The sequence below is a fragment of the Garra rufa genome, chromosome 21 (genome assembly GCF_049309525.1).
Source record: "Garra rufa chromosome 21, GarRuf1.0, whole genome shotgun sequence".
NCBI classification, from domain to species: Eukaryota; Metazoa; Chordata; class Actinopteri; order Cypriniformes; family Cyprinidae; genus Garra; species Garra rufa.
The window spans coordinates 5,135,319-5,150,953 of NC_133381.1; the positions used below are offsets into that span (position 1 = coordinate 5,135,319).

The 15,635-nt window shown below is 30.6% G+C and overlaps 1 protein-coding gene across 1 annotated transcript in view; it reads left to right on the forward strand.

The window, feature by feature from the left end:
* LOC141295316 (runt-related transcription factor 2-like) overlaps positions 1-15,635 on the forward strand; it is a 79,348-nt gene that overhangs the window by 14,414 nt on the left and 49,299 nt on the right. Inside the window, exon 3 of the mRNA XM_073826526.1 lies at positions 15,150-15,397. Coding sequence (XP_073682627.1) covers positions 15,150-15,397 — 248 coding nt within the window. The remainder of the gene's footprint in view (positions 1-15,149; positions 15,398-15,635) is intronic.

The following is a 15,635-nucleotide window of genomic DNA, read 5'->3' on the forward strand; positions in this document are numbered from 1 at the left end:
GTATAATAATTTTAAATAAACAGTGACACTATTTTTGTACTGAATTTAATTTATGCATATTTATATTTATCAATATTTTTATTTATCAATTTTTATGATGTTAAAATAATTTATTTTTAAATTTGATCATTGTAGACGAGGGTCATTATAGTTAAACAAAACAAATGGCATTAAAAAAGACAACATAAAACATGTTCAACTTTGTAAAACTGAAATAAAAAAATGAATACAAATTATATAGACATTTAAAAAATAAATAGCAATAAACTACTAAAACAAACAAAAAAAACTTTTAGTAGTACTTTTAGTTTTAGTAGTTTATTGAATTTTTTTTATTATATAAAAATAAAAACTAATTCTGAAAGCAATAATGATATTTTTTTAACTTGTATAATAATTTAAATATACACAGTGGCACTATTTTTGTTCTGACTTTAATTTCTGCAGATTGTTTATTTAGAAATATTCATTATAATGTTAAAATAAATATATTATTTTTATTTAATAATTGTCGACCAGAGTTATTATAGCTAAAACAAAATCTGTTAATAAAATAAAATAAAATAAAATAAAATATAATTTTAATTTTGTTTAACTTGATGTACTAAAAAAAACTGAAAATAAAAAACTGAAATAAAAATGCATACAAATTATATAGACATTTAAAACAATGTCAATAAACTACTAAAACTTTGACATTAAAATGAAAACAAAAAAATAAAAACCAATTCTGAAAGTAATAATTATACATTTTTAACTTATAGAATAATTTACTATTTATGTACTGAATTTAATTTATGCTGATTTTTATTTATACAATTGCATTATGATGTTAAAATAAATATAATTTTTTTATTTAATAATTGTGGACAAATGCCATTAAAAAACTAAACTAAAATAAAATTTTTATTTCATTTAACTTAATAACTAAAACTAAAATAATAATAAAAAAATTATACAAATTATATAGACATTTAAAAAAAGGGCACTACTAAAACTTGAAAATGAAAATGAAAACAAATTAAAATAAAAACTAATTCTGAAAATAATAATGATATTTATTTTAAGTGGTATAATAATTTAAATATGCATAGTGGCACTATTTTTTATTTAAACATTTTTATTATGACATTAAAATAAATATGTTTTTATTTAATAATTCAAAATGAAATAAAATATTTTGATTTCGTTTAACTTGAGGTACTAAAATAAACTAAAACTGAAATTAAAAATGAATACAAATTATATAGACATTTAAAAATAAATAAATAAAATTGAAAAACTACTAAATTTTAAAATGAAAATGGAAATGGAAACAAAATATAAAAATAAAAACTAATTCTGAAAGTAATAAAAAAATAATAAAAATATTAATACAAACGTTTCTAATAAAAATTAATAATAATATACGAATATAAACTATAATAGGATCTCAATGATACTAAAATAACTCTGCTTGCAGTAATAAGAAAATTCAGGATGAAAATATGATTAAATAATGTCATAATGCAAAAAAAAATTCCTAAAAATAATCTCTGTTTTATTTATGCAAAACATAAGTTCATAAAACCTCTGTTGACCAGCTATTGTCTCTGGTTTTGACTAGAGGATGCCTCCATTTCTACAGGCTAAACAAAAAGGACATGCTTTTTTTTTTTCTACAAAAGCTGGTGTGTATTTCAGTATGGTCACCCCACACGAGGTAAACACGCAGGAAAACAGTGTTGTTGTGATTTGCATGAGTCTGAAGGTCTCCTCAGGTGGGATTCAAAGCAGAAGGACAGGATGAATTTCACTGTGGCTTTCCTAAAGAATATCTCTCACTAGGTCAAACCGCAAACGCTCAGTTGGAGGGAAGTCAATGGATCGGCATGTAAATGTACTTTATGGCTCCTTTGTGCTTTCGGTGAAGCAGTTTTGTAGACCTGGACGCTCGCTTTATAGATTGGGCTTAATATTATTCATTCCAAGATCAACTACACTTAAGGTTTTTTGACAGAAAAACAGGCTTTCTGACGAAAATACGGTCGTGTGCCGAAGTACATCAACAGAACCGCAGTCACTGACACGCTGTCCAATGAGCAAACCCTCCTTATTTCTGACGGATGAAATAATAAGCATTAATTGATACCTTAGTCAACTATAAAGCAGTCTCCTGCTGATGATGGCAAATCCAGACCTGGATCGCCGCCGCCGCCGCTTTAGAAAATGATTAATGCTGCATGAAGGTTCGTAGCGATAACTTGAGTACAGCCATATGAAATCTCTTTTTTTAAATTTTGTTTTATTTATTTATTTATTTAAAATCTGTTTTTCTTGACTTAATTATTTTTTTGTTCCATTTGTGGACTACATTTTAATCGTTACATTTAATTTTAGTAATCAAAAAGCATGTCTTATTAAATTAAATCATAAAAATTAAACAATTTTACAACTATTTATTAAAATCAGAACAAAAAATACACATTTTTACAGCCCTATGAAGTATTATCATTTTATTATTATGATTTTTTTCTTCTTCTTTAATTGTATTTTTTTTTATTCTGTTACATTCAGTTTTAGTAATCAAAAAGCATGTCTTATTAAATTAAATCATAAAAATTAAACAATTTAACAACTATTTTTTAAAATTAGAACAAAAAATACATTTTTAGGGCACTATGAAGTATGATCATTTTATTTTATTTTATCATTTTATTTTCTTCTTTAATTTAATTTTTTTTTATGAAATTCTGTTTTATTTTTCCCAAATTCCATTTATCATTTAATTTTTTTTATTCCATTTCTAGACTACATTTTACATTGTTACATTTAATTTTATATAAGCATGAATTATTAAATCAAATCATAAAAATTAAACAATTTAACAACAATTTATTAAAATTAGATTTAAAAATATTTTTTAGGGCCCTAGGGTTAGGGTTAGGGTTAGGTTAGGTAAAGTATGATTATTTTATTTTATTTTTTATTTTCTTCTTTTTTTTCCCCTGAAATTCTGTTTTATTTTTCTCAAAAAAAAATTCTTTCTCATTTCTGGACTACATTTTAATTGTTACATTTAATTTTAGTAATCAAAAAGCATTAATTAAACAATTTAACCACTATTTATTAAAATTAGAACAAAAAAAAAAAAATACATTTTTAGGGCCCTATTGTTTTTTTCTTCTTTAATTTTATTTATTTATTTTTGAAATTCTGTTTTATTATTCCCAAATTCCATTTTTCCATTTTCAGTTTTTTGGATTAATTTTTTTCTGTTCTAGTTCTGGACTACATTTTCAAAAAAAAAAAAAAAAAAAAAAAAAAACTATTTAAAAAAAAAAAAAATTAAAGAAGATATTTTTTATTCTAACTTTAATAAACAGTTGTTACATGTTTTTTATTTTTATGATTTAATTTAATAAGACAAAATGTTTTAGAAATTTTATTTTACTTTTCTCAAATTCTCAAATTAATTAAATAAAAAATAAACAATTCTTTTTATTTTTGGGGGCAAAAGCGCAGGTTTCAAGTTAAAATTAAAACTGAAAAAAACTGCATGATTTTAATTAATGAGAAGTACATTCTACTGTACAATAGTAATATATTTCTGTCACAATTTCTTCAAGTTAAACTCTTATTTTGACGGGTTGACGAAAAGTTTCTGTGGTTGTATTATATGACAATATCCTTTCTCAACTGAAACACACAGAACATGCAGACTTCACATATTTCAATAGTATTCAATAGCATTTTGATCAAGTATGCAGCCCTACTTTGATATATTCATCCAAAATTCCATGACATTCCACATTTTATACAGAAAATTCCATGTTTATGACTGAATAGGCTATATGTCGAACGTCACCTGACCAACCCCGGAAAACAGGTCTCATTGCTTCCGCTTGTCGGAGAACGTGTTAATAGCCGTAATAAATAATGGCGATATCGACGGACTTTTAAGGTAATCAGTTAAACAAGCCAGCTGTTTATTGTGGACGTTTCATTCGATATTTATATACAAATGTTAGTGAAAAGAATAAAAATTTAAAACTTTTATATATCAATCCACATATGTGATGGACATTGGTTATGATCATTTTTAGTGTCTACTTTGAATGAATCTTGAGTAAATCATGTTCATATTTAAAGAGGGATATGCAAAACGCGTGAACCGGAAGCAACGAGACCTGTTTAGCAGAAAACGGAAGCCTGTTGGGCATAACCCCTATTACGCAATTTAATTCACTTTCTCTGCATTGTAGATGTCAAATGCCCATACTTGATACATGAGTGGATGAGTGTGTAAATATATGGAAGGTCAATTGTCTCAGAATTATCTTGGAAGTACCATGTAAATGGCATGAATATGTAAATTAATCATTCTAATATTAGTGCATTACCATCAAAGCACCTCCACAGTACTTGCTGTAAGTGCTGGAACACATCATAGAGTTTTCTGAATGACTTTAGACGTGCACTTACATCATGCTCTGGAGCTCAGGGATGAAGCTGGTAGTCTTTCCGGATGCGCGTCCGGCCGCGGTGCTGCTGCTGCTGGCTGCCATTGGGCTCGCAGCGCTGTTGCTCATCTGTAACACACACAACACACACTCAAAGCCTGAGCAATTAGAAAGCCACTTCACACACAAAACGCTTCCTGATGCGTCCGGCGACAGGACGGGAAACACGCCACATGTTCAAAGCCGGACACGTTCGACCGGGATCAATGACAAACGCCGCTCCAAGAGTTAGATTTAGGTTTTTTTTTTAGAATGTGAGGCTGAACTATTTTTAATGGCCAAAGCAAGGCAGTTAAACTACTGTAAGCAATGATTGATAAATTATGTTTTAGTTCAAAGGAAACAGCAGACGTGTTTAAAGTCTGTTTTGGTCTGTGTTTACCAAATGTTTGATCTAACTAGCATTACATGGCATGATAAAAAAAAAGTACATAAAATAGCATTTTAGCAATGAACTCATTTATATGTATATAAATTATTATGATTTTTATTACTCTTATTTCTATTATTATTTGATTTCTTTTTTCAGTATAAAGTTAAATTATTTATATGCATACAAATTATTTTTTATTATTATTACTATAATTATTATTATTTTTATTTTATTTCTTTTTTAAGTATAAAGTGATATATATTTGCACATAATAAATTATTATTTTATTATTATTATTACTATTATTGTTATTATTATTTATTTTTAGTATGAAGTGATATATTTGCATATAATAAACAAAAAAAAATTTAAGTATGTAAATATTATAAGAGTATACAACTTATTCACAAAAAATAAAAATAATAATATTAATCATTTTTGAAAACAGATTAGTGACCAAGACATCTTTAGTATATTTCAAAATGCTTATTTGTTTTTGTTTTATTTTTCTTAAATCTTAAAATGTTATCCTAACATGTTTAAGTTTAAATTTAACTTTGAATCCCAAATTTTCAATGTGGATTAAAAAAAATAATAATAAAAAATACTAATATCAAATGCATATACTTTAGTGAATTTTCTGTATAAATAAAATATATAATTTATACTCATTATTCACATAAAAATATTATTTATTTCAAATGATTTATATGTATACAAAATATATTGTATTATTATTATTTTTTTAAGTATAGTCAAATTATTTGTGTATACAAATTATTATTATTACTAATTGTTTTTTCAGTATAAAGTGATATGTTTGCACATAATAAACAAAAAATTAAATATATAAAGTAAATATTTTATATTATTGTTATTCAAATAATAATAATAATAATAATAATACCAAATATTTATAGTTTTGTGTTCATTTTTAGTATAAATTGAGTATATAACTTATTCACAAAAACTATAAATAATAATAATATTTGAAAACAGAAATGTGCTCTATCCATTGCTCAGGCTGTTTGTAGAAATTCAGAGGATAGGTTGATTAATCAGCTGATATATTTGCTTTATGAGACTCAGCGTACAGTGTATATCTTTTCACATATTAGTCTATTATTTGCTCATTATGATTATCTGACTTTATCTGAATTATCTGAGCATGTCGTCGAGCAGTTAACATTCATCACACAGCTATCTGCACAGTTTGCAGTTAGACTTCCTCCAGCACAAAGAAAACTAATTAACAGGATGCTGATACAAGCCCAGAAATGGAGCTTGTCGAATTCAAATGTGTGCAGAGATTTCCATTTGAAATCACATGCAGGTGAGTCGTCACGGCCCACCTGCTTTATTTGAACAAACCCTTGGTCTGTTTGAACCTGAGGCTGGCATGAGTGACTCAGAAACCACAGCCTTCCTACGGCATCAGACTATCAAATCTCACAGGCGGACGGCCCTTTTCTCACGTAGATGAGACGTAATCCCTATCAGCGCCGCAGTCTGACACACTTGTGTGCGCTGATCATTAAACAGATAGTTTATCATCACTTACTCAACCTCAAACCAAACCAGAATGAAATTTAAGCCATTATTCACAGACAAACCTCTGCTGCAGCTCTTAAATCTCATTTAAGCTCACATTCAATTAATTAAAATCAATGTCAAATAAAAGTGACACCACTTTGAATATGCAGAAAGGTGACAAATGAAAAATTCTAGACTTGTCATACAACTTAAAATACAGTGCAAATCATATTAAACATTTTTTATATCAAATGTGTATGCGCTTTTCTGCATTATTAGTATAACTTCATTATAATAATTTAAAAAAAATAAATATTCATACTGTGTTTTTCAGGGCTAATGCCAATACTGATTATTACAGATCAAGTAAACCGATAACCGATATATATATGTCCGCTGTAAAAATTCAAATTAATGTCAAAATTAAAAATAACAAAGGCTCTGACAAAAAAAAAAAAACTTTCTTTTAATGCTTTTAAATTACTTTATTGGCCAAGATGGTTTTGAAAATGGATGATACCGATAACCATAAAAATGCTTAATATCAGAATTGAGTATACAATTTATACCCATAATTTACAAAATAATAATAATAATAATATTAATAATAATACATTTGTTTCTTGAATAAACTTTTTATTAATTTTCAGTATAAATTGCATATAAAATATGAAATATGTAATAATTACAAATATTTGATATTAGTATTTAAATAATAAAACAATAATAATACCAAATGTGTTCATTTTCAGAATAAACTGTAGCCTGGGTTTCCCCATCCTGCCTTGCGCAGCGCGATTTTATTCACGCTGCTAGTCAGTCTGGAAACCATGGACCTAATTTTCACCTAAGATAGGGAACCAATCACAGAACGGGGAGGGAGCAGCAAGACGATGACGTATTCTATGCGACTCACCGAAGCAGTTTGTTACTATGGATCCAGCATGGCAGCAGAGGCGAAGTTATCTTTCGTGTCTACACCGGACGCGAGCGGCGTGACCAGACGCGACAAATGACATTAGAACCTATTATGCTGTCTACACTGAATGCGGCGCGACGCGGCCCGACAGTAATCTGCTGCCGCGTTCTATTTATGACGTGCTCACACAAAGTTTAAATGATTTGCAACGGTCGCCTTGTCGCGTCCAGTGTAGACAGACTTTAGCTGTTGCCGCGAGGCAACTGTCGCGTCCGGTGTAGACACGGTGTAGTTTAGAACGCAAGTTTATTTTGAAAAAAGAGCAACTTTTGGCGTTCGCTCTACATACGTCATTCGGTATAATTGAAACGATTGGCTATGAGCTACGCACAGGCGCATTTGATAGACATTCATATCGCCCAATAAACGGCTCTGGGCATTCGTAAACCACGCCTCAAATACGAGAAAATGAACATGTGGTTCCCAGACCACGAATCATGACGAAGTCATAACGTGGTCTGGCGATAGCCAGGCTAAATAAACTGAGTATTATTCACAAAAAATTAATAAATAATAATATCAAATATTTATACATTTTAGTATAAATTGAGTATGCAATTTATATTTAATTCACAAAATGATATCAAAGAGGTAAAAAAAATTATATACATATTTTATATTATCATTTAAATAAGAATAATACTAAATATTCATACATTTTGCTCATTTTCAGTATAAGTTGAGTATTATTTACAAAAATAATAATACATATATAAATATATACACTTTTTATAAAATATAAAAATGCATATTAAATGTACTCATAATTCAGAAAAATCTAACAATACAGATAATATCAAATATTTATACTTTCAAAAATATAAAAATATAAACATATGACATTGGTATTGAAAATAACTATATAATAATTATGAAAATATAAAATATTGATACGTTCAGTATAAATTGAGAAAACAATTGATATTAAATTCACAAAATAATATCAAATATGTATACTTTATGAATTTTCTGTAGAAATTGCATATAAAATTAACTCATAATACAGAAAAATCAATAGCAATACAAATATCAAATATTTATACTTTCAAAAATATAAATATATGACATTGTTATTGAAAATAATTATATATTAATCATAAAAATATGAAATATTTATACTTTTCAATATAAATTGAATATACAATTTATACTCAATTCACAAATATCAAATATGTATACTTTTTATAATTTTTTTGTAGAAATTGTATATAAAATTTACCCTCATAATTCACAAAAATCAATAATACAAAAATCTAATATTTATACTTTCAAAAATATAAATATATGACATTATTATTGAAAATAATTATATAATATAATAAAAATAATAAATATTTATACTTTTCAGTATAAATTGAGTATGCAATTTATCCTCAATTCAAAAAATATCAAATTGCATAAAAAAAATTAAAACAATAATACAGATATCAAATACATATACTTTCAAAAATATAAAAATATAAATATTGTTATTTAAAAATATATAATAAAAATAAAAAATATTAAATATTCATACTTTTCAGTATAAATTTAGTAACCGCTTTATACTGAATTTTCAGTATAAATTGTAGTATATAATTTATACGCAATTTACAAAATAATATCAAATACGTATACCTTTTATAAATTTTCTGTTTTAAAAAATTGTAATTTAAAAAAATAAATCCATAAGATAATATCAAATATTTCTACTTTAAAAAAATATATATATATAAATCATTTAAAATAATATAGTTATCAAATATTTATACATTTCAGCATAAATTAAGTAAACAATTCACAACATAATAATAATAATAATAATAATGGCAAATGACTAAACTTTCTGTGAATTTCCCGTATAAATTTATAACCAGTTCACACAGCTGTCAAATCTCAATAACGCTCATGTTTGAATACAGAGAATGAGATTTCAAAGCTACGCCAATGGAAAGATTTCAGTCTCGTCATGCGGCTTCAGAAAACTCAAAAGACAGCACAAATCATACGGACTACCTTTAATCATTTCGGAGTTTGACATCATACGTCCCAGAAGGCTTCAAAGAGCACCCAGGATATTTTTCAAAAATTTGAAAATTCTGCGTCGCACAAGAATAACAACAGCATTTGGGTTTGGAACGACATGAAGGTGAACAAATAAAGGCAGAATTGTCATTTTTCAGTGCAGCTCTCCTTTAATCAGAGCCAATATAAATCTTAATTCTGCCTCGGAGGGACATGAAACTAAATGTTCCAAAGTGTCACCAAAGCAAAAGCAGGGCCCTTTTACTTCAATAAACACATCCCGGCGTAAAATTTCCTTCTGTTTTCGCCCCCTCCGTCGGATGAAAGATAAAGCTTTTCGCTTTGACTGCTGAAGGCAGATGGTCGCCATACTGGGCAAAATGAATTCAGATGTGGCAAATGAATGGAGATTACTTCAACATGCAAAAGGCTTTGAAAGAACAGAAAAGGGAGCCATTCTATTTATTGCATTTTCCTCTGTGTAATTAAATAGTCAGGACTTTTATGTAGCTTCCACGTCTTTTTTTTTTTTTTTTTGGTGCGTGTCGTTTCTACAGACGCCTGGTTAATTTACTCATTTAGTGGCGACTTCGCCAACAGCAGTAGTCCTACAGCGTGTAAATACGAATCTCGGTGACATAAAGTGATTTGAGGAAGGAGGCTTTTAACACAGCCCACAAATATCAGCATTCAAAGACCTCCAACATATTTATTTCTTCTTTATCCAAGACATCCAACTCCAACCTTCCGCCACATGCTGTTTCAATATATATTCAACTATATTTTTCATTAATTACAATTACCCCAACTCAGCTGTCTCATAAATTTACAGACCATCATCATAACCGGGGGAAAATCAGAAACATATTTGGCGCTCGCCGTCGCCGAAGAAGGAAATGTAACTTAATAGCGCGTCTTTCTCGGGGCTCCTAATGAAGTGGCAAATGCGATTCAGAGCCATTGGATGTTTTATTTCCCTCCTACATCCTCGCCACACACGGCAGCGCCTGCCTGCGTCCGCGCTAGACCTGCAATCATGCGAAATCCATTTCTCTCACACCGAAACGTGTAGATTAAAGGCTCCTGGACGTGTACTTGGACAGGAAGGAGGAGGAGAAATGGCTCGCACATTCAAATCTCCATCATCTGTGTGTGTGTGTGTGTGTGTGTGTGTGTGTGTAAGTTTCCACAGAGTCAGACTTCATGTCGAGTGCTGACATCACTCTTCCTACAGTCTTTCAAACAGCCAAGGTTTTACAAACAATACACATGGGGGAAAGTCAGGCTAGACACAAGAGTGAGGATGTGATTTTTTCCTATTTTTTTCCCCAGAATAAAATACAGAATTGACTGTGGAGGAAGAATAGAGTATGAAACTTTAACTGATACGGGCACAACCCTAGTGAAAATGTAATATACTTTCATGCTAAGTATAGTATACATTTATATATTTACACTATGTCAAAAGTTTGTTTTAATGTTTATTTAAAGCATGCAAAATACAGCAAAAGATGTAATATTGTGAAATAGGTCAAAGCCACATTTACTGACATATCGCTTGAGATTACTTTTTAATGTCACTGTTCGTAAGGATCGTATGATCTTTGAATAATTTTGGTCTTTAAATGCAAGATGTACCTTTAGTTGGACTTCAATGCTACTTCCACACAAATAAAGTGCATTAAACACAGAGTTAGTTGTTTCCTTAAGGAAACCAGGTTAGTATACCAAAATTAATTAAGTGCATGCACTGCCAGTCTAAGCTTTTTAATGCTTTAAATGAATACATTTTAAAATGTAATTTATTCCTGTGATCAAATCTAAAATTCCAGCATCATTACTCCAGTCTTAAGTGTCACATGATCCTTTAGAAATCATTTAAGCTCATTTGCAAAGAGAAATTAGACTTTTATTTAGCGAGGATGCTTTAAATTGATCGAAAGTGATGATGTAGACATTTATAATGTTACAAATGAGTTCTAAGTCAGATAAATGCTGTTCTTCTGAACTTTCTATTCATTAAAGAAACCTGAAAAAATCTTCTCAGCTGTTTTTAATATCATAATAATAATAATAACAAATGTTTTTTAAACAGCAAATCAGAATTTTAGAATGATTTCTGAAGGATCATGTGACTGAAGACTGCAGTAATGATGCTGAAAAAAAGCTTTGTTCACAGAAATAAATTACATTTTAAAATATATTCAAATAGAAAGCAGTTATTTTAAATAATAAAAATATTATAAATAACATTTTACTGCTTTTGCTGTGCTTTGGATCAAGTAAATGCAGGCTTGGTAAGCAGAAGAGACTTATTTAAACAAAAAAAAAAACATTAAAAAGCTTTTAAACTGACTGGCAGTGTATGCACTTATTTAAAACACCCTGCAATTGTAGTTGTGGTATACTAACCTGGTTTCATTAAGGAAACAACTTACTTTAATTGTGTGGAAGTAGAATTGAAGTCCAACTAAAGGTACATCTGAAGGTAAACCTTGCATTTAAAGACCAAGATGATTCAAAGATCATACTATCCTTATGAACAGTGACATTAAAAAGTTTAATCCCAAACGATATGTCAGTAAATATGTTTGTAAATGTGGTTTTGAACTATACTTAGTATGAAATAAACGTATTTTAAATATGTATTATTACTTTTTTCCTAGGGACGGGAGTTTAGAATAAGAAAAACGCGATTTTTCTATCATCTTGCACTAACAATGCATATTCAATAAACATTCTGCTAAAAGCAAGAGCTTATTTTGGCTTAGCATGCTGTTAAAACGCGACATGATAGTCTAACGAGCTGTCAAAAAGCTATTTACTAAAACTAACAACTTAACTTCAAACTATCCAAAGAGCTAAAACTATTTCAAATAAAATGCTTCAACGTTACAAAAGGCATAATGATGTTTGTGAAACTGTTTATAGCACACTTTATGAAATATAAACATAAACACTGACTCGAACTGAACAAACACAGCCTTTCGAGTCTCGCTGTCGGTTGACGTTCAGACTAAATATACAAATGGCCAGAATTGAATCTTAACCTCACACGCTTTAAGCAACTGAACAGTTTTACCTTACGTTATGAATTATTCAATCCATCCACATGTGCTCTTTCACACTGCAAGGCACTTGTCTCTGATGTAAACACACTGGGCAGCGCGTGTCTATTTGGCGTCATGCGGGTCTGCCAGGGATTGTGGGTAATGGAGTTTTTAACGGTTATATAATGCAATAGCCCGCAGTGGTGAGCGAACGCTGCTGTAGTTCTGGCTTTGCCCTCGTCGCATAATAAAAGACGAGATTGAACGTTAAAGAGCGCCACCAAAAGAGCTTTTGAGATTCATTCGTTTAAAAAACACACAGCTGAAGTCAAAAGTTAGGAGAATCTGAAAAATGTTAATTATTTTACCAAAATAAGAGGGATCATACAAAATGCATATTTAGTATTTTTTATTTAGTACTGATCTGAAAAAGATGTTTCACATAAATGATGTTAACATATAGTCCAAAAGAGAAAATAATTGTTTAAATTATAAAAATGCCCCTGTGTGCATACACTTGATTCTTAATACTGTGTTGTTACCTGAATGATCCACAGCTGTTTTTTTTTTTTTTTTTGTTTAGTGATAATTGTTTATGAGTCTTGTTTGTCTGCTGTTCTTCCAAAAAATACTTTAGGTCCCACAAATTCTTTGGTTTTTCAGCATTTTTGTTTATTTGAACCCTTTCCAACAATGACTGTATGATTTTGACATTCATCTTTTGACACTGAGGACAACTGAGGGACTCATATGCAACTATTAAAGAAGTTTCAAACACTCACTGATGCTTCAGAAGGAAAAACGATGCATTAAGAGCCAAGGGTGAAAACTTTTGAACAGAATGAGGATGTGTACATTTTTCTTATTTTGCCTAAATATCATATTTTTTTATTTAGTACTGCCCTTCAGAAGCTACCAAGGATGTTTAAATGTTTCCCAGAAGACAAAATAAGTTAAATTTCTCTGATCTTCAAATTAAAAAAGTTTTCACCCCCAGCTTTTAATGCATCGTGTTTCCTTCTGAAGCATCAGTGAGTGTTTGAACTTTCTGTAATAGTTGCATATGAGTCCCTCAGTTGTCCTAGGTGTGAAAAGATGGATCTCAAAATCATACAGTCATTGTTGGAAAGGGTTCAAAAACACAAAATGCTTTAAAAAAAATAAAAAAAAATTGTGGGACCCAAAGGATTTTTCTGCAGAACGGCTGTTCAGGACAAACAAGGGACTCGTGAACAACTATCACTAAACAAAATAAAACAAAAAAACACAGCTGTGGATCATTCAGGTAACAACACAGTATTAAGAATTAAGTGTATGTAAACTTTTGAACAGAGTCATTTTAATAAATTCAACTAATATTTTATATTGTGGACTGTGTGTAAACATCCATTATGTGAAATATCTTATTCAGCTCAGTACTTAATAAAAAATAACATGCATTTTATATGATCCCTCTTATTTTGGTAAAATAATTAATATTTTGCAGATTCTGCAAGGTGTATGTAAACTTTTGACTTCAACTGTAATATAGGATAAACTAAAAATATTAACTTATTGACTTTTTTGCAAATTAGTAATAAAAAATAACGAGCTCAAAAAAACATAAAAAGAACACAAATTTAGTTCCATAGAGTTCAATAGTGTTGCCTTGGCTTCAGTGCTGTTGTTGTTGCCTGATCTTGTATAATATTAACTTTAGCCCTGGCTCTTTATCTGTCTTTAGAAATAGGAAATGAGTCACTTCTCTTCTGCGCTTGTTTGCTTTCAGTCTGGTTTGAATGAGTTGTGTTTATGTCTCTTTATGTCTCTCAGTATTAGCTAACAGTGAAAGAAAACGCTCTGGCTTCACCTAGTTGCCATACTAAAGCATACACCGTTGAATATTTTGCTTAATGTATGTTTAAACTTCGTCTTACTGAACTCGGAACGCATTTGCTTGATCTTCTTTAACATTTCGTCCTAAATCACACTCGTGCTGCTAGTATTTGCTGCATTGCTCTGGTAAGAGAGGAAAATATCAAACCACTGAAGTGCTCATTTATTTTGATGCCATGAAATGGTGCTTGGAGACATGACGTGCTCAAGACTCATCAGCATAATAATCCTCCTGCTTCTGCATATATATATAAACCACAAAAAACCTGAGCTCACCCAAGTCCCTGCCTCCTAAGACAAACCACACAACGAGACAAAACACTGCGGCTTTCCAGCGCCTTCATCTTTCTAACCACAACCTTTGGAATCACCTTTTTAACCCTTCACAAAGACTCTGTATGGAGAAAGAAGGGTCTTGGGGACTTTTGAGAACTTCTTAACTCTCTTTTTAACTTCTTTTATGGTAACACGTTTTAAGAAGCGCGCTGAGGCGAACTCTCCGAGCGAGAGCCGCGCGTAATGCGACTCGGTTTTATCGGGGATTTTGACGTTTGGAACCGCCAAGGAGAAGCGAAATCGCCTCGTAAATTATGTCGGCGTTTCTTCACGGTGTAACCAGGAGGTCCCTCGCGTTATTTTCCACGCGTTTCACCTGTAGAACTCGCGCGTAAAGCCTGAGGGGAACCGAGCTTATCCAACTTTTTCGCTTTCCGGAAAGCACCGAACGGACTTTATAAACATCCCATCCATTTTTAATCGAAAACTCTTGAGTTTAGTGCTGGTTTAAAGTGCCCTTACCTTTGCTGACATTGTTGTGATGCGCATTCCGGTAGATCCGAGCACCAGCCGCAGGTTCAGTCCGCCGTCCAGCAGTCTTCAGCCGGTGGCGGGGAAGATGAGCGATGCGCAGCAGGAGCAGAACGCGGCGGTGCCGAGACTCCGGCAGCACGACAACCGGACGATGGTGGAGATCATCGCGGACCACCCCGCCGAGCTCGTACGGACGGACAGCCCCAACTTTCTGTGCTCAGTGCTGCCGTCTCACTGGAGGTGCAACAAAACTCTCCCGGTGGCGTTTAAGGTCAGAAAGACGCTTTAATAAGATATACATGATGCATTTCTAGCTTTTTGCATGCGCGTTAACTAGCGATATGCTCATTTTTGACATTGATTTTTTTTAACAGATCGGTACTTTTTACATTCATATGAATATATTTTTTTTATGATCAATTTAAACCACGGAATTAATGGTCCTATTCAGATTTAAATCTGTTTTACAAGACCTGGCCAAGATCCAGACAGCATTAAAACACATAAAA